Source organism: Spodoptera frugiperda, chromosome 12, assembly GCF_023101765.2.
Source record: "Spodoptera frugiperda isolate SF20-4 chromosome 12, AGI-APGP_CSIRO_Sfru_2.0, whole genome shotgun sequence".
Taxonomy (NCBI): domain Eukaryota; kingdom Metazoa; phylum Arthropoda; class Insecta; order Lepidoptera; family Noctuidae; genus Spodoptera; species Spodoptera frugiperda.
In genome coordinates, this window is record NC_064223.1 from 14416204 (window position 1) to 14436490 (window position 20287).

At 34.7% G+C, this 20287-nt stretch overlaps 1 protein-coding gene across 2 annotated transcripts in view; it reads left to right on the top strand.

Annotated features, from left to right (window-relative positions):
• LOC118268702 (myb/SANT-like DNA-binding domain-containing protein 4) overlaps positions 1-20287 on the top strand; it is a 128119-nt gene that overhangs the window by 15030 nt on the left and 92802 nt on the right. For both annotated transcript variants that reach the window (XM_050697655.1, XM_050697654.1), the window contains exon 2: positions 5803-5913. In XM_050697655.1, coding sequence (XP_050553612.1) covers positions 5803-5913 — 111 coding nt within the window. The remainder of the gene's footprint in view (positions 1-5802; positions 5914-20287) is intronic.

Here is a 20287-nt window from a genome sequence, read left to right on the forward strand (position 1 = left end):
CTAATCTCCAAAACTACTAATCCGCTTTGGATAATTACTTTTGTGTTGAATAGTCCATTAATCGAAGTAGGCTATAGGTTAGAAAACATTAAGCTACCATCAATATGAGTCGACCAGGGCGGGTGAAACGCGTGGAAGTATATAGTCGATTATAAATAGATTTAAAATGAAATGACATAAGAAATAGGGAATAGCTTTTTTCATACCGTCTGGAAATTCTACATCTGTATATTTCTCAATGACGCAAACTAGTAGACGAGACCACTTAGGTTAGTCAACTTCGTGTGAACTAATATTCACAATTATACTAGAAAATTGTCACCTAATGAGAAAGCTCTTTCATAAATTGTGACTCTTTAATGGGAATTCGTTTTCCTGTAGTGTTCCAGTGCGGAGTTCAAAGAATTAGTTTCAATTTGCAGTGTCATTCGGTAAATGTAATGTATGAGGTTCTAGGAATATGGGTTTTGAAGAATTCCTTTAGTTTTTATTCCTGTTCATTAGGTATTGACTGCGTCTTAGTTATTGCAGTTAGCAAATAGGTTTTAAAGGATTTTTTCAGATTAGGGACTCTTGGTAGGTGCTTTTCCACCAGTGACGTGCAATGCTGTGGTGGATGCGTTTGGCTTCTACCTATTATATTCATTGGTACACATAGGTTAGCACTGGTGGAAACGAACTCAGCTAAGCTATGTTGTTTATATGAAAAGATGCGTGCTATGGATACGAGCTATAAATGCATGCTAAGGATGGTTTCCCTACAAATCAATCAGTACCAGTGGAAACACTCACATAGTTTCACAGCTTACCTATTACATCTTCGTAGCATAGCTACATAGCAAGTTTCTGGTGTAAAAGTACCCTAAAACTTCTTTTAAGAACAGAACCGAACTTTAATCTATTCACTCAACTACTTACTCCTTTTGACGGTCAAGGTAATTGGCGAAAGAATTGGAGGTTTTTCTTTAAACAAAAGCATTTCTAAATTGATATTTGACTGAATATACCACAAATAGAGAATCATGGAATTTCATTTTTCAAAAATAGTAGCACACAAAAGTTTTTTAAACGGTCTCAGTTACGTCAGCCATTTTGCTCGTCCAATTAGCAGCGCGAGTGTTCTTTACAACGTCGCGCGGACTGGCTCTGAGCTGGGCTAGTGCTGGGAGTGTAGTGGAAGGCCCATTACTGCTCCTCCGACATCTTGAGAGCACTTGGACAAACTAGCGAGTTCAGGTGCAGTTCATGGTGTGAGTGAAATGAACTGTTATAGGTTTATTTATGTTGTAAGTGTGTATATGAGTGTTATGTGATAATATCACAGAAGAGAAAACATTATAATATTATGATGTTTTTTGAATTGATTGTTTTGTGAAGGTAAACTTGGTTGTGTTGTAATAATAAATTAATTCATATGTTTAAAGTGGTTTTACTGTGATCCTTTGGTTTACATAAAATAAATAAATAAAGTCACGCCTTTTATCCCCGAACGGGTAGGCAGAGGTGCACATTACTGCAAGTAATGCCAAAATATACAATGTACATCAATTTTCCACCATTTATTGTGTTATAAGGCCCATGTAATGGGGATGAGCCTATTGCCATATACTGAGCAAAATTCCAGAGGTCCGTGCTGCTACTCAGAACCCGAAATCCCTTGACTCGACCAACGGGTCCAGCGAGGTAGATTTCAATAAACCCATAATATTAAGCTGATGAACTAATTTTAAAGGCTTTTGGTCTATTAAAAAACTACTCTACGAAGGATTTTTACAAAATTTACAACCCACGAATGCAAGAAAATCCTCTGGTTTATCCAGTTAATAAAATAAATAAACGCAAAACACTTTTCTATTTAAAATCTTCATAAAGACAATAGATAGGAAGTCTTTTGTCATCTTATTTAGCACGCAAAACATTCTAAGCCTTAATTAAACTCTATTAAAGTTAAATTTTAATTGTAGTCGGAGAGAAAAGTCCTTTGTGCGCTTCCATTTTTAATTTTAAAATCGTTTATGACGCTGCGTTGTGGAGAAGGTATTAAAAAGTATTTAATGCAATAACGACTCTATTCGTTGTTCCATTAAGGTTTTAAATTAAAAGATTTACGCAACGCAACATCACGCCTTTTATCCCCGAAGGCGTAGGCAGAGATGAACATTACGGCATGTAATGCCGCTATACAATATACTCTTGTCACCATTTGTGTTATAAGTCCCATGTAATAGGGGGTGAGCATATTGCCATATACTGGGCACAATTCCAGATTGAGGAATTTTCGAAAAACCGAAAAGAGCGAAGAATCGGACCCGAGACCCCTTGTCCGGCAGTCGCAATTGCGAGCCACTCGACCAACGAGGCAGTAAAACATTTACAAAATGGATTTTTAAAACTAAGGTAATTATTTCGTCTTCGGAAATAGTGCAAAGATTATTTCACTGTGGTCCTAAGTATGACAGCCAATTCCCAAGCTCCAAGTATGAGGTCTTCTAAGTTCATCCGTCACTCTCATACAAGTTAAACTTCTGAAAAATGAAAAGCATTCCGAAATTGTCAGTAATAGAAGTTTGACTTTGAAACCTCTGTCGTTACTAACTAGGATTAATTTGCTATAAACACAAGGGATATGTACATAAGTAAAAGAGATTATGACGGGATAAAAATCAATTTAATTTAAAATTAAAAATCTATTTAGTCCGTCAGTTAAATATTTGAAAAATATTAGACACCTATTTTTTATCGTATAAGATAACAATACTTATATAAAACCAATCAAAGTGGGAGTAGTAGCAAATACGTAATTTTTACGTATAAAACGTACCTAGAAGTGACGTCACGCGATATTTCAAATCAATAATATCATCGAAAGTATAATATTTTATTCCGTAAAAAAATAAATAATACTTGTCTAACGTTTTAAAATAATCTACTACTACTAAACCTTATTCAGACAACATTATTTTTTAAATAAAGTAGAGTCGGATTAGCAATTAAAATATTATAAAAACGTAACAAAGAGGTAATTTATTTTTCCATTATAATATTAGTTGGAACAGTGCCTACCCAGTGGCTTTCTTTCATAATCCTTTAAGTAAAGTTTCCTCAACTGTGAAGATTATTCTGAAATAAATTATAGGCATCGTAAATTCTCAGTTTACAAACGAATTTGGGAGTTTTCAAAGTAGCTAATGCTGTGACATGATGAGAAGCTAATTATATTAACTTAACATCAAACGGTTTAGTTCACGAAGGAGTAAGTTTAAGTGAAGGAGAGTCATGCTTCGGTACGAATGGGCCGGCTCGACCGGAGTGATACCACGGCCTCAAAGAAAATTGACGTGAAACAACACTTGCGTTGTGTTTTGTTGTGCAAGTGTGATTATCAGAGGCCCAATTACGGGTTTCCCCCCTTCCCAACCCCGATTCCCCAACCACTCTTAAATTCCTAATCCCTCAAAAGGTCGACTACGCACTTTTAACGCCTCTGGTGTTTCGGGTGTCCATGGGCGGCGGCGATTGCTTACTATCAAGTGATCCGTCTGCTTGTTTACCGGCTTAAAACATAAACATACATAGCTTAACTGAGTCTATTTCCACCAGAGCTAAGCTTTGTGTACCAATGATTACGATTGGTGGCAAACGCATCTACAGCAACGCAGCATAGTACATCTCTGGTGGAAAAATAAAACAGGTGTTTTACTAAATTATGTTAAATGACGTCATTGTAATGGCATAAACAAAACCTAAATATAATATGTGCACACATATGTATGACCCTGTATTTCGCTTAAAATTTGATGGCCCGTGAAACCACAAAGAGGTGGTTCGCGTTCCTACGTAATTGGGTTCTGTATATTATTTTAAAGAGCACATTATATTATATCCGTTGAAATTATATTAATTTTCGATTTTGTTTAATACTTTAGCCGGCATTTTTGGATCAGTCGATTGGTTTATCCAATTTTAGTGTCGTAACATTGTGTTAAGCTTGTTATTTTTGAAGAGATCGTTAGAGGAGTGCCCATTTTTTACCGACTTCAAAAAAAAAGGAGGCAGTTTGACCTCTATGTATGTATGTTTGTGCGTGATTATCTCGCTTTTGGTTGAACCGATTTTGATGCCATTTTTCAGCGTAGTATTTTTCAGACTTAGGAGAAGGTTTATGCTATGCGTACCAATGAATATGATTAGTGGTTTTTTTAAGGGGGGAAAATCATACAATTACTTCTCTCGCCAGGGCGAGACGAGAGGGAGTGTCAGACTCTTACTGACTAAAAATCACCCCGTTCCTACTCCTGCTTGTCGAGCCGGAGCCCCGGTAAATCCGCAGACTGAACGCATCTACAGCAACGTAGTAAAGTACATCTCTGGTGGGGAGCACCTCAAATCTCATACATTGACTTACGGTTAGGCAAGGTATCTTGGGGTTTACTCTTGAATCCAATTTCGATCGATAGACATTGATAGGTGTTGTGAAATTTCCTATTATTCTATTGCAACCCTAGCGTCTATTGCATCCGTATTGCGTGGATATTGAATTTTAACTATATGGTAAGGTATGGAGTATAAAGCTAAACTCAGTAGAGTTTAGCTTTATACTCGTATTCCGTACTCTGAATGCTATGTTAATAGCTACGATTGTGGTTGTATAGTTTTGACAATGATACATTTTATAGAGATTTTATTTGATTGAAATTGCATTAATATTGAGATTGGCTTCAAGAGTAAGCGTGCAGGTCACATTATGTATGCAACGTCACGCCTTTTATCCCTGAAAGACCAGGCAGAGGTGCACATTGCGGCACCGCTATTCAATGTACATCCACTTTTCACTATTCGTGTTATAAGTTCCAAGTAAGAGGGGATAAGCCTATTGCCATATACTGGGCACAATTCCAGACTCCGTGCTATCCGAAAAAAACCAGTAATAATACTTTGCCTAACCCGGGAATCGAACCCGAGACCTCTTGTCCGGCAGTCGCACTTGCGACGACTCGGCCAACGAGGTAGTCAATATTTATAGTTATCGACCTCAAAACTAACTAAGAAAACACCGAGAGTAGTTAAACCGTGAAACTTTACATTTTCTTGACTTACGTCTCGAACACAGACGCCGCCATCTTTCTTTTTAATTCCGCATGTCTTGATAATTATCCGCACGGGTTTGTTCACGTGGCGTCGAGACGTCTACGGCACTCGGCTGAAGGACTTTGTGTCCTTTTCCTAGTGTGATAAAGTTGAAATTAACTTGTAAATGAGAACGTGTGATGGCCTGGATTATTGAGATGGGGTTTTTAATGGTTCAATGTGTAGTAATAAATGTGGGATTTCCATTTTTCTTGTGTTAAAACGTTAGTATTGGTAGATCTTAAAACAAATTGTTTGGAAATTGTTTTTTAGTCCTTAAAGTAGTCCTTTAACAGCGTTCTCTTTTCTTTTTTTTTTATTTAAAACCGTTGTCCCGCTTTAGGATTTTCTCTTGAGTCGTGGTTGCGTTTACAAATATACAAGTTCACATAGACATTACACACTCAGACCCGAAAAAACTATTTGTGGATCATACAAAGAGTTGTTTCGTGCGCGAACCCGTTACACGTTGCGCGGCAGCCGGTTGCTCAGCCACCGCACCAACCGTGCAGTCATTTTTAAAAGTCCGTTTATGTTCTTGTGACATAGACAGAGCTAGTCGTTTACTATTGGTTCATCCTTCTACTCATTTGCTCCTCTGTACCATAAATAGAACTTTAAGTCACAATATTTAAAGGCACTTGTTGTATACCATGTTTGTCTGTTTGTCCCCAGCCCGTGGTCAAGGAGGGTTACCTGATGAAGCAGACGCGCAGCTTCCAGCGATGGCAGCGCCGGTACTTCAGGCTGCGCGGGCGCACCCTATACTATGCCAAGGAAAAGGACGTGAGTAATAGAATATAAGTTTTGATATTGATTTTTTTTTCAGGAATTTTAAGGAGTTGGCTCGAGCATGGTTTATTAATCTATAAAGTAGAAAACTGCTATATCGAAACTAGAAATAGGTAATGTCAATTTTAACAAAGTGGTTATGATATTATGAACATATACATATTGAAAGTTAACTTAAGATAAAAAGTTACAATTTTGCCACAGCCTCCCTGACTATGATATGCCTTCAACAGTTTTCTATTGGCAGTCAAAGACTTAATAATTAATAACAAACACCTAAAGATAAATTAACGTATTTCAAATGTACATCTAACATTATACTAAAGAGTTTTTATCTTCCGATTGGCGTCGTACAATCTAATATCCATGACGGGTTCCAATTTACATTCTGGCTCGGATACCCTCTACATGTGATATGAGCGACAAAATATTGTATTAGACACTTTCCAATATTGTGGACGACAGCGTAATTTCCGAGATTGACGTAAGTGGGGCATACCCCGTGACGTACGTGGAGTATTCTATGTGCCTTAGCCGCGGATTTATTTTAAACTTTATTAGAAAGTTTTTAAGTTTAAAATGTTAAAAATGTGTTTGGAATTTTTATATTGTTGGAAACTTGGATGTTTATTTTACTAAACTGCAGTGGTTTACCTGTTTGATTAAATTCTCTGTGAATACGAATAAGGTTTATATTTGCCACTCGTATCATATCGATGCATGGATACTTTTTTAAGATTTTTTGTTCTTTTTTTAGACGTTGCCCCACACTAGGATTTTCTCCTGTGTCGTGAGTGAGTTTATAAACATGCAAATTCACATACAAAAGACACCCAGACCCGGAATAACAATTTGTCGATCACACAAAGAGTTGCTCCGTGTGGTAATCGAACCCGCTACACGTTGCGTGGTAGGCGGTTGCCTAATCACAGTACAGTCTAAAATTGGATCAAGTATTAAAAAACAATTATCTAAAGAAAAATATATACTTACTACAGAAAAAAAATCTTAGCACAGAATTAAACAGAGCAATCCTTATCGTTTACAAAGAACCCTTTCTAAATTGTTTTCTTTAAACATCTCCAACCTCTGTACTGTGATAAACAGATGGCTATCTGTGCCTCATTAAGTACAGAACACACACACACACACACATACATACTCACTCTATGTTCTAGTAGTACAAGCACGGATGCACTTTCTATGATCATTTAAAAAGAGAACAAACGATCGCCTTCTTTTGTTCTTTTTATTTATTTTACTAATGTGCTCTTGTGTCGATCGGTTGTGGTATTGTATTGAGTTTTATTTACCTTTTTTTATTTTGATGCCAAATGAAGTAGTATTTATTTTTGTATTAAAAAATATTATTGTGACGTACTTTCTCGTAGCCTCCTCGTTTTACCGTCGTAAAGAAAAGAAAGAAAGAAAAACAGTTTATTTGCACCGATTACAAAAATAATAAACATACACAATAAATAAAATAAAAATAAAAGTATACACGGCGCAAAAACTGACAGACACTGAGAGTTATTTAGTGGATCTTTAATCCAGCCCCTGTCGATTGTTTTCGATACAAAATCGTTATTAAAGAAAAGTTAAAGTAATCATTGAATGTCTCTGAGTGTGGCAATTAGTCAGGTTAGTCATATGTTAAGCTAAAACTTTCGGTTGTTTAATGCAATTTCAGTATATATTTTTTTCTTTATGCCTTTACAACAAAGTAGAATACAATGCCCCTTATTATATAGAGTAACTTTTTTATATGTATAAAGTAGGTTCATAGTTCATCGAAGACTGTCACGGGCTGTGGACCACGTAATTACTGCGTAATCGAGCGTACAAACAAACCTCAATATATATCACCATAAACCGGGATAAAACCGCATCTGTCATCATTTATGTCAAGCTGTTAAATGACGACGATGACAATGTCATTTATGAATTAATTAATTAAAATTGTATTTTATTGCATGCTGTTGTTGCGTTTTATAAATATGTGTTATGTATAAAGAGGTTTAACTCTCACTTATTTATAAAAAAGCGTCATATCACCTAAGACAGCTTATACCCTGTTTGTATATAAATTTTCATCAAAATCTGTTCGATTGTTTCAGCGTGATTGCCGGACAAACATCCAAACAAACTTTCACATTTATAATATTAGTGTGATTACAGACATTTATAATCCTCATTTATTAACTCAATATAAAAAATAAACAAATCATTTATTTACCCTCGAAAAATGGGACAGCTATAGTAAGTAGGTCTTACTGAGTCCACCTTGCCAAGTGTATCACCAAACTCTTCCAAGTGTGACGTCATCGTATTTTTTCCTAAAAGTATCGCGTCATAGCTCCCACATGTTACATGACTTCACACTAAGTAGCGTCACTGTCTTCACTTAGTCATTTGGAACACTTTCCCTCTTTTTTTCATCCCTCTCATCCTACCCCCTTTTGGGAGAAGGAGGGGAGTCCAACTATCTTTATGATAAACACTAAAGTCATCTTTCTTAGAATCGGCTACTAAATCGTAGCACGTAGGCTTGTCTCGTAGGCTGTCTACGTGCTACGCGCTACGAGCTACGAGTCTACGCCGTAGTAGGGTTGGCTACAGTACTATTACTGTATAAAAAATATTCAAACATCAATATTCTATAATATTGATGTTTGAATATTTTTTATGATACATGTTTTTATTTTATAGGCAGGATTAGTATTAAGTTAATTTATTATAGATAATAATGGATACTGTCGCAGTATTGATTTGTTAATTAACTACCTTTAAATTAAATATGTAAATATTTGTTGTTATCCACTGGCTTTGATATATCGACGGAAAAATAAATATTTTGCTTTAAAATTACCAAAACAGATAGGTAACAGATGTTAGCTGAAATGAGTTTATTTATGAAATCTTTTGTTTACAAAACGAAGACATTAGTTATCATTTTGAATGAATTCCGTTGATTGATTTGTTTTAGTTTTCGATACGGATAAGTTATTACTTTATTTTTTAAAACTTCTGCGTCTGTTTTTGTTTAATGGTAGGAAAATCATACAATGACTTCTCCCGCCTTGGGTGAGGCGAGAGGGAGTGTCAGATTAAAACCCACCAAGCGCGCGTAGCGGGTTCGATTCCCGAACGCATCAACTCTTTGTGTGATTCACAAGTTGTTGTTTCGAGTCTGGGTAAAGTTGTATAATTTTACTATTATAATAGAATTTTATTATCTGAATCTAAACTTGTAGTATGTTTATAAACGCACCCGCGACACAAAAGAAAATCATAAAGTGGGTCAAAGTTAAAAAAAGTAATTTCTTTATAACCTCAGTTTATGGCTTGGGGAATTATTCGTCAATACGGTTTGTCATCAGCGCGATCAATCATAATAATCATTTTACCATAATGATTGATGGGCCACGCTGACTTACTGATACACCGCTTATTTCTTTTTTTTTATATAAATGTTTGATACATTTTCTAATGGAAGGATGGTAATGAGTGTAGGGGCGGGTTGTAATATATTTTTATGTGAATTACTGATTTAGTTTATGGTCATGGATATCCTTGTTACTAAGTTTGTTGGGATCTTTGTAGATTTGTTACTCCTTCTCGCCAAAATAGCTAATATTATTAAGTACTAGCTTCAGTCAGCGGCTTCACCAGTGTACCCGTGGAATAACCAAGGGTCTCAAGTCAGCTTATACCTTGCCTGTATATCAAATTTCATCAAAATGCATTCTGTAGTTTCCAAACACCTAAATAAACAAACTTTCACATCTATACTTATAATAAATCTGTAGAGAGGTCAATTCTGTACATGAAATATATTTCCAAAATAACTATCAGCGGGTGATTAGTAATCGATACTGACGCCAAAAATGCAATCAGAAAAATTTTTGTCTGTCTGTCTGTCTGTCTGTATGTTCTTTATAGAAACAAAAACTACTCGACAGATTTCAACGAAACTTGGTACAATTGTTCTTCATACTCCTGGGCAGGTTATAGTATACTTTTCATCACGCTACGATCAATAGGAGCAGAGCAGTGAAGGGAAATGTTGGGAAAACCGGAGAACTTACTCCATTTTTGAAGCTTCCGTCGCGTGTGCAGCCTTAATGGTTAAAGCTACACAGAAATCCTGTATGACGGAAATGTTCTCCTTAAAATTATTTAAAAAATATTCCACGACAGCAAATGTCTATATTTTATGGTTGATTCACAATAACACGTATAACTCCCAATAACTTAGCAGTTCGAAGCTTTCTGATTATATTTGTCTACCTATTCTTACGTTTATGACACTCATTCATCCCTAATTAAAAAATGTTAACATTAAACAACCTATTAAATAAAAAAAAATAATAGAAATCGGTACAAAAACACCAAATATATACATGAATTACGCTTAGTTGCTATTAAGTAGGAAAGGCGTAGGTACTTTTATTAATTATAGATCGATACAAAACCGGAATATGTGATTAATTTTTTTTGTCTTTCTGTCTATCTCTATGTTCAGGCATCACGTGAAAACTAACGGTTCGATTTCGATGAAACTTGATATAATTATACCTTATTATCCTGGGCATAAAATAAGATACTTTTTATCCTGGAAAAATATGTAGAAAAAAAAATCTTAATTTTTCACTTTTATACTACAGAACGCAAGCTTAACAGCAGTAGAGGGATATCCTTAATTATTATGGGCCTAGCCGTATTTGGCTCCAATAGATATTTATAAGATGTCATTGTTAGAGTTCCTCAAAATGGAGAAATAAAACATCCACGCGAAGACCGACATCCACGCGGACGGAGTCGCGGGCGGAAGCTAGTTTATAATATTAGTGTGATGTGGGGTTTATGGGGGATTTTTGTACGTATATTATATTTTTCACACAAAATCAACTAGACAGGACAGAATACAAAGAAAACAGAAACAAAGTCACAGATTACAAAAAGTCCACAAAGAGGTCAAAAGTAACTTAATTGTGTTAACGAAAAAAAGATATGTTATGCTTTTTTTTCAACTGAATGTTAGTTCATTTAATTTGCGGTCGGGTCTGTACCTCTAAGCCAGCAAAAATATAATTAAATATTTATTTTGGACTCCAAAATTTACCACAACTTTTATACACGTGATACATGAAATACCTAGCTGACCTGTTTAGCTTAATCCAGAAATAAATTAAGCTAAAGATAACTAAATATATTCCGAATTAGTCCATCACCCTATTTGGCCTAGATATAGTTATTTCCGATTCGATCTGGCTCCGGAACTAATTCCGGATTCGCTTGCGTCATACTTTCACTTTTGTTTTGAACATATCAGTTTTTGTTTATGTGAATAATATTTTTGTGTTATTGTCGTCGTAAGTACATGTTATGTAACTTTTTAAGATATATTTAGTTTTTTGTTTAAAAAGTTACCAATTTTGTCAATGATCAGCTTAGAATTAGCTGTATTCAATCATCTAAGCCACATTTTTTGTCTTTTTCCATATGTACCGAATTTGAGAGTAAAGTCGGTGTTGCTTATATTCCTTTAACTAAGATGAGCTCCGTCTACAACACATCCAGTTTAATCTATTGGATAAACAGTTACAATGAGAAGCAGAGAAAAAAAAATCAACAAGCATATTTACATGAAATGAATGTAAAAATTTAAATAAAGTGCCAATTTGAAGCTCATATTTAAACAAAGTATTCTATAATTGTCTACATCATTTGAATAAGTGATCATGTTGACCCTTATGCCTAAATAATGCCCTCTCAGTGTGCTTAAATACACTCCGGACTTTAATATTTAAACGTCAGACTGAACCCGCGTAGCGCCGTAGCGGGGCGGAGACAAAGGCCTACAGCTTACTAGAAACGCTAGCGTACTACGGTATCACTCTCCCTTTCTAGCGTAGTACATTCCAGTACGGTGCTAAAATAAGTATAAAAGAGATAGCGTTACCGTGTCATCCCTATTTGTAATGCCTCATCCATAGCCGTGTATGTCAGCGTTGTACACCTGCTTTGCCGAGACTGCTCGGCGCCTCGCCCGCCTAGATTTCGTCAGTCGCGCTTTCGGCGCTGCGACGGGCAGACGTTCAATCTATGTCGGTCGCAACGAAAAATAGTGCGATATAAAAACCTAAAAATCATTAATGAAAATCTATTTTAAACTTTCTATTTCGCAATAAATTATGCCTTAAAAGTGATCTTCGTGCGTACTATGCCTTGCCTGTAAGTTTTAGTGTTGTAGTGTGTGTTTCTTCGTAAATTTGACCTGGTTTTTATTTTGATAACTCTTGCACAATTTTTGCTGTGCTGTCCTGATCACCTGGATTTGCAACGTAAGTACTAATATTATTATTTCGTCTGGATTCTTACTTTCACGTGGCAGGCAAAATTTTGTCTTGTTTCATTCATGTTTACGATTAATTTCGCGTGCGTACCGAAGGACCGAACGTCTTGATTGTTGTTTTTAATTTCTGTTAATTGTTTTCAGATTGTTACTATATTTACTTTTAAAATTTGCTATATTATAAAAGACAATTAGAGATTTTTATTATAAACAATATAAAAAAAAACACAAATTTTATGCGTAAAAATATTTTTTATGATAATATTAGATACCAAATTAAACTTTTTCGGATTAATAATTGTACCCAAATATATACAAATTTACTCAAAACAGTCAATATTTATTATACATACAGATAGACATTTATTTATTTAATATTCAAATATACATTTTCAGTTTCATAAAGCTACATTTAAGGACTTCTTTCATAATGTGAATCTGTAGAACGATAGAAGATAGAAGATAACTTTGAATTAAGAACATAATTTGTATGCACTATCTGTCACATAAGTTTATCGGGCACTTATATGAAAGTGGTGAAACAGGCGCTAAGAAAATCTAATTTATAATAACAAAACAGATAATAATTTATCGTCTACATAAGTATGCCATAACTCGTATCATTACATTTTTACACCAGCACGCACAATACGTGTAAAAATAATTATTAAAGAGCCCTTCTCTATCTATTTGAAAACTATTATTTACCTTCATGTCTGTTTGCGGTCGGAAAATAAGATACAATACATATTTTTTAAATGTTACCATTTGTTCCTATTCACGTCCGGACAGAGACAAAACAATATAAAAGCGTTCTTGTATTAAAACGTAGGACAATAGTTTTAATACCGAGATTTTCTACGTACAACGTAGAGTATTTCAAGAAAATTATTTTTCCATTTTCTTCTTTTAGCAGTGGTATATTGTTCACTAGCTTTTCGTTGTTAAATCGTGCTGTGGATGTTTGCACATTAGACGATTTTGCCCCGTTGGTAGAGTGATCATAAAAGCCTGCAATGACTGCAAGGTCTCGCAATGACTGTGTGTCGGGTAATGTAATACTAAGACGTTTTGTTTAAAAAAAAAACAGTAATGGTACGGAGACTTACGTCTTGGGGGCTTAAAAAAGCGTGATGTTACGTATCTTATCTATAGATTTTTTTGTATTAGATATTATGACGTCTGATTATTAAACACGAGCTTCTGTCAGCGACTTCACCTGCATTTCTGTGGAATAAAAAGTACTATCACACAAGTCAGCTCATACCCTATCTGTTTAACAAATTTAACCAAAATCCGTTCAGTAGTTTCAGCGTGATTGACGGACAAACATCCAAAGAAACAAAATTTTACACGCATAATATTAGTGTGATAGTGTTATCCTCCGATCTATACCTCCGCATACGTATATTTGTTATACATATTAATGTTTACTGAGGTAACAAAAATCTATTGCTACTATTTCATTCAATAAATTAATTATAATAATATATACTCAGAGCCTTTACTGAGAATTTTAATGCAGAACGTAACGTGGAACTTGTTTGAATAATATCTAATTATTACTCGGGAAATGTAGGTACATACACATACTCGTGTAAAGCCAGTGCAATTAATATTAATATTAACTCGGAATTAATTTAAACTAATCTAGTCTTGCTTGTTCACTCATACATTTACAATAAAGTCGGATTAACTAAACAATTTGGTGTTATTGTTTTTGTATTGTAATATAACAATTTTGTCTTAAAAAACTCTTAGCCCAAATGACAAATAAATGATACAAGTTTCCCTATTTCTCTCCCCTAAGACTCTAAATAACTTTCAAAAGAAACTTCCTAATTAATCATCTACGTTCTTTCCAAGTTTTCAAAGAGAATATAAATATAAGGTTTACGAGTAATAGTCAACAAAACAGGTAAAATACGTATAAATTAATCACCAAAATTGATGTTCTAATAATAATTAATTTATTTGAAATAATAACTGTCAAATGCAAAACAAACATGGCGTCATTTGAATTTGAAAATGGAATACCAATATGGCCGTCTAACGTACTTACAGTGACAGTACGGCGACCAATGACAGTTCAATTTAGATAATTCAATTCCATTTCTGAATTTGTGTTCAGAATTATTAAATGCAAATTATAATTGAAGTAATTTGGTGGTTTGGAACTTTGAGCAGTCCGTTCCGTAATTCGTTTGAGGCCTATCTTCATTGTTTTATTAGATACGTTAGCCAATATTGATTTATGAAAGTCATTAAAGTTAGTCGTGTCCGTTTTGAGCTTAAGGCGACCGCTGACAAGCAAACTACTTGAAGTCGAAATGTACGAGTAACTTACCAATATTATATTCATCTTGAAATAATATTATTTGTGTAGAGTAAATATTAATACAAACGTAAAATCGTCAATTCGTTGAGAAATGTGTATACGCAGAGAATTCCTATAAAACACTATAGGACAATAGTACGAAGTTGTGATTCACAGATTATTATCTTTGAACTAATATATCATACTTATAACAGTTACTAGTGAACCCTGGCGAACTCCGTTTCGCCACCAATGATTTTCCTTCTTTTCCGGCTTTTCTCTTAAAGAAAATCCTGAATTTTCTATTGCTATAAACTTCACGGAGCCCGAGACCTTTCCTATGAATGAAAAACGGCGGAAATCGGTTCGTGCGTTCTGGAGTTATAGCGCCAGGAAGGAAATCCCGACTTAATTTTATATTAAGTATAGATAACTTATACTAGTTTATTATGAATACCACCAAAGAGCATGATCCTGTTTGGACAATCAAAAAATTTCAACTACAAACACATATAAGATATCGTCACGCCTTTTATCCCCGAAGGGGTAGGCAGAGGTGCACATTACGCTACGTAATGCTACTGTGTTAAAGTACACCCACTTTTCACAATTTGTGTTATAATTCCCATATAATAGGGGGTGAGCCTGTTGCCATATACCGGGAACAATTCCAGACTCCGTGCTACTACTGAGAATTTTTTCGAAAAACCATAAACAACCCAGTAATACTTTGTATATACCCATAAGATACTTAACCATTATTGAATTTAACTGGAAAATATTTTAGGAAACATTTTCAAAACATCATATTATTATTCCCTTCTCTCCGCTCGCGCTATAGCTACGTACGAACCTTTCAAAGACTTTGACATAGGTTTATTGGCACATTGATCCTTATGTACATAATAATATATTTGTTTACGAGAACAGCCGGGAAGGCCTTGGCCCCTAAAATCTTAAATTGAAGATCCCTTTAGGTGATATCGAACATCAAACAGAGGTATTGTGAAAGTGCTCCGTGATCCAAGTTTGTAAATATGGGAAAATTTAATTTAAATATAAGGTAATTCGGTCAAGACTTATTGTTTAAAGATTTTTTTCTATGTTTTTTGATATATTGTTTAGTTGTGTTACGGTGTAATCAAGTTTTAATGAGACGTTTTACAATATGTATTTAATTTATATTTTAATTATTTAAACATTATACAGGGTGACTTTGAATTCGACGTATTCCTCTCGGGAGGTGATAATACAACTAATTTCCTACAAAATTAGCCCTGAGGTCCTTGGGCGGAAAGTGGCTAGTTTCTGAGATATTCAACATTTTTGGTTTTGGTAAAAAAATCCCGAATTGATTACAAAAACATCAATAAATAAAAAAATACTGGTTGGATTTTAGTTATTTTAGTTTTAATCAGTTGCCAATATATCAGTTATCATTTGTAAATACTAATAATGGCAGAAATATCATTCGTTTTAAAATAGCAAGTAATTTCCTACGAAATTTTGTTTTGTTTCACTAATTTGGTCAATAGATAACTGGATTTATTTCGAAAAAAATATATGACACTAAGCGTACAAACTATTAGAAAAACTTCCTTGGTTTATTAGCTACCCAGAAACGTAAAATTATTTACAAAATTCCCAAAAACAAATGAATTAATTGATGATAAGTAGAGTGTAAAGAGAAAAGCGCAATTTCAAAAACATCTTAATTTGCAAAATTTTGTTCAAAATGATCTTCCCTACGACGTATACATGCTCGAACACACTTTCTTATCTCTATGACGTTCACTCTTGGGCTGAATATGCGTTTTATTTCGTCACTATGTTTTGGAGGAGAATTCGATGCTCGGTCAATACTCTCTGCATAAACAAGGGACTTCATGTAAAAATCAACCAGCGTTAGATTCTGGAGACCGCGCTTGCCATGTAGTTGGACTCTCATGCCAATATAACGCCTGGGAACCAAGGTATCCAACCATTGCCCCACAGTAGTTCGATAGTACGCTGGATAAACTATCACAATATCCATTATTAGCCACAAAAACTCAACAAAATCCGAAAAAAGTAAACCATCGTTAGCGCATATTGGTTTTAATTCAAATGTTTGCAGGGGTATCATAAATAATTATTTGATTGGACCCTACTTTTCATCCAACAATTTAAATGATGTGAATTATGAAAAAAAATTTAAGGAATGTGCTAGGGTCATTGTTTTAAATTTGAATTTAGAAACAAGATGAATAAACTTATTCTACGTATTGAATTAATTCATTAATTTAATTGACGAATTTATTCCACATGACGATTGACACGTGCATTATCGAACTATTGTGCGGTAATGGTCGGATTCATTGATTCTCAGGCATTGGATTGGTAGGGCGGTCCAACTACATGGCATGCATAATGACCACAACCTAACGCCGGTTGATTTTTACATGAAGTCCCTTATTTATATTCTCCGAAACATATTTGAAGATAATTACGAAATAAGACGCATATTCAGTTCAAGAGTGACCGTCGACCGTAGAGATAAGGAAGTGTGTTCGGGCATGTATTCGTCGTAGGGGAAGTCACTTTGAACAAAATTTTGCAAATTAAGATGTTTTTGAAATTGCGCTTTTCTCTTTACACTCTACTTATCATCAATTAATTCATTTGTTTTTGGGAATTTTGTAAATAATTTTACGTTTCTGGGTAGCTAATAAACCAAGGAAGTTTTTCTAATAGTCTGTACGCTTAGTGTCATATATTTTTTTCGAAATAAATCCAGTTATCTATTGACCAAATTAGTGAAACAAAACAAAATTTCATAGGAAATTACTTGCTATTTTAAAACGAATGATATTTCTGCCATTATTAGTATTTGTAAATGATAACTGATGCATTGGCAACTGATTAAAACCAAAATAACTAAAATCCAACCAGTATTTTTTTATTTATTGATGTTTTTGTAATCAATTCGGGATTTTTTTACCAAAACCAAAAATGTTGAATATCTCAGAAACTAGCCAGTTTCCGCCCAAGGACCTCAGGGCTAATATTGTAGGAAATGAGTTGTATTATCAGCTCCCGAGAGGAATACGTCGAATTCAAAGTCACCCTGTATATGGTATAGGAAAAGATTTTGAGTAAACTTGGATTTATAATTTCAAATTATAAGTTTGAAATCTTCGAATGCCCCGATGGTCGAATGTTTGCAAGTGCGACTGCCGACAAGGGGTCATCTGGGCATTTTGTTCGAAAATTTCTCAGTACAATGCTACTAGCACTGAGATTGGAATTGTATCCGGCATATGGCAATAGGCTCACCCCTTATTACTTGGGATCTAACACAAATGTTGAAAAGTGGGTGTCCATTGTACAGTGGCAATAAGTGCCGTAACGTGCACCTCCACCCCCATATAGGCAGGATAAAAGATATGAAGCTAAAAATAAAATATAAAATCTCCGAGTATGATCAATATTCAATCTTTCCATATGAGGCTGACTAATAATTAATATATAGATTTTAAATAAGGCTTATTCACCATATGTATGTAGGTGTTACTGGTATAATACATTTCAATTCCAGTTAATTCTCCTACCTTTAACAGATTTATCTACAAAGATACAAAGCTAAATGTTATTTACGCGAACATTAATTACCGAATGAAACATAAACCATTACAGAATAAGTTATATGAAATCAAACGTTCGGCCATTACAAGCGAGCAAAAACTCCTTTGATCTCCAACCTTTTAATATCGTGTTTAAGCCATACCCTCGGAGCGATGCCGGTGTTTGTCTAAAATTTCGAAAATATAAAATAACATAACATTATTTTGTTCAAAGGTAGATTAAAGTGTAACACCCACTTCTTCCTTGTATATCCCATTTAATTGGCAAGCCTAATACATGGTACCTTCTAGAATTTTAAAAAGTTCGCTGCCGTATTTTTGGTCACAAGATGGTACCTAGCAGCAAGTGTAAACATCTTGTTTTCTTCTAACAGGGAATAGGGATGATGACGGGGTATGATAATTAAAAATCTATTTAGTCCGTCAGTTAGGTAATGAAAAAATATTCGACACATATTTTTTTATTTTGTCATATAAGAAAGGCGATCCCTCTCGCCTCGCCCAGTTTCAAACTCTTACTGACTAAAAACCACCCCGTTCATACTCCTGGTTTTGAGCCGGCGTCCCGGTAACCCGCTAGGCAGCAGTTCCATACCCTACAGGCTTGAAACAACATCAGTATTTGTCTAATAATTTAGAAATACGAAACAAAAACTAAAAAACTGAAGTAATTTCGAACTGTTACTCAGAACAGACGCTCGTTTCGTTACAAAAATCCGTAACGTAACTTAACGAGTTACGTTTTGGAACTCTGAATTAAATAACTCAACTTTTGCTTGCGTAAAGGATAATTGGAATAGCCTTATGTGGTATATAGGTACTGGTATTATAATTTCTGTGTACACAGTTTTTTAACTTAAGTTCTTGTTTGATGTAGGTAATTTAATTTCGGATTTAACTTTATAATTTTTTGTTTGTGTTTCGGTTAGAATTAATATTTGGTTAGCATATTATTATTATGTCGAGCTGTGGTAAGCGCGATGGTTGTTCTCAAGATCGATTTTTGAATCAGTATGAGATATGTGATTTGTGGTCCTTTGGTCCGAAATTAGAATGAATATGTGTTTGATGTCAGATTATTCTGACGAGATGTTTTTATGATATAAGCCACCGGATTCACCGGACGGATCACTTGATGGGCTAAGGGGGAGGCCTTTGTTCAGCAGTGGATGTCTCTCGGTTGATGATGATGATCACCTGATGGTAAGCAATCGCTGCTACCCATATACACCCGAAACACCAGAAGCGTTATAAGTGCGTTGTCGGCCTTTTGGGGGTTAGGAATTTTAGGGCTATTGGGGAATCGGGGATTGGGAAGATAGTTAGTTGGCAGTCATCATCCTTATGTTAGTCACAAGACGTCCACTACTCAACATATGACGTCCCCAATGATGTCTAGGCTTCCCTTATAACAATGAGACTTACTAATAATAAATGTAGGTACGTGTTACGTGGCCTAACCCTTTGGGGATTCAAAGATATACAAACTTAATATGAAACCAGATTTTTTTTCAGCCTTTTCCAATACACGAACTTATTAAATTGAACTAACAAAACCTTTAAAAAGTGTAATATACTCTCATTTCTCAAGGGAAACTGAACTTCGTGACTTTGTAGAACAATATATTTCATTGGAAATGAAACATTTGAGTTTGTAACAATATAAATCTGTGAGCCTACACGTCTGATGTAAAAATGAAAGCGTGAACTTATGAGAGAGGTTTTCAATCCACGTTGAAAAGGGTTGAGACCTACAGACGCGTTGCCATTACCGAAATAGATTAAATATAGAAGAGGTTTGGATGATGTCGGGTATCACTAGAAATCTTTTAAAGTTTTTGAAAAAGTCTAAAGGTCTAAAAACGATAAGAAGAAGCGTGTTTTTGTTGTCAAAAGGGCTTTTATCATCACACCAAACACAAGACGTTTTAGTTGGGGTTTTCAAACATCGACCGGTGACAATTCCTTACTTTGTTATAATTCATTTAGTACTATCTGCCGAAAATTATATAAAAGACCAATTGTTTTATTTAGATAAACGATTCATCCATCGTTTCCTAAAAATCGACC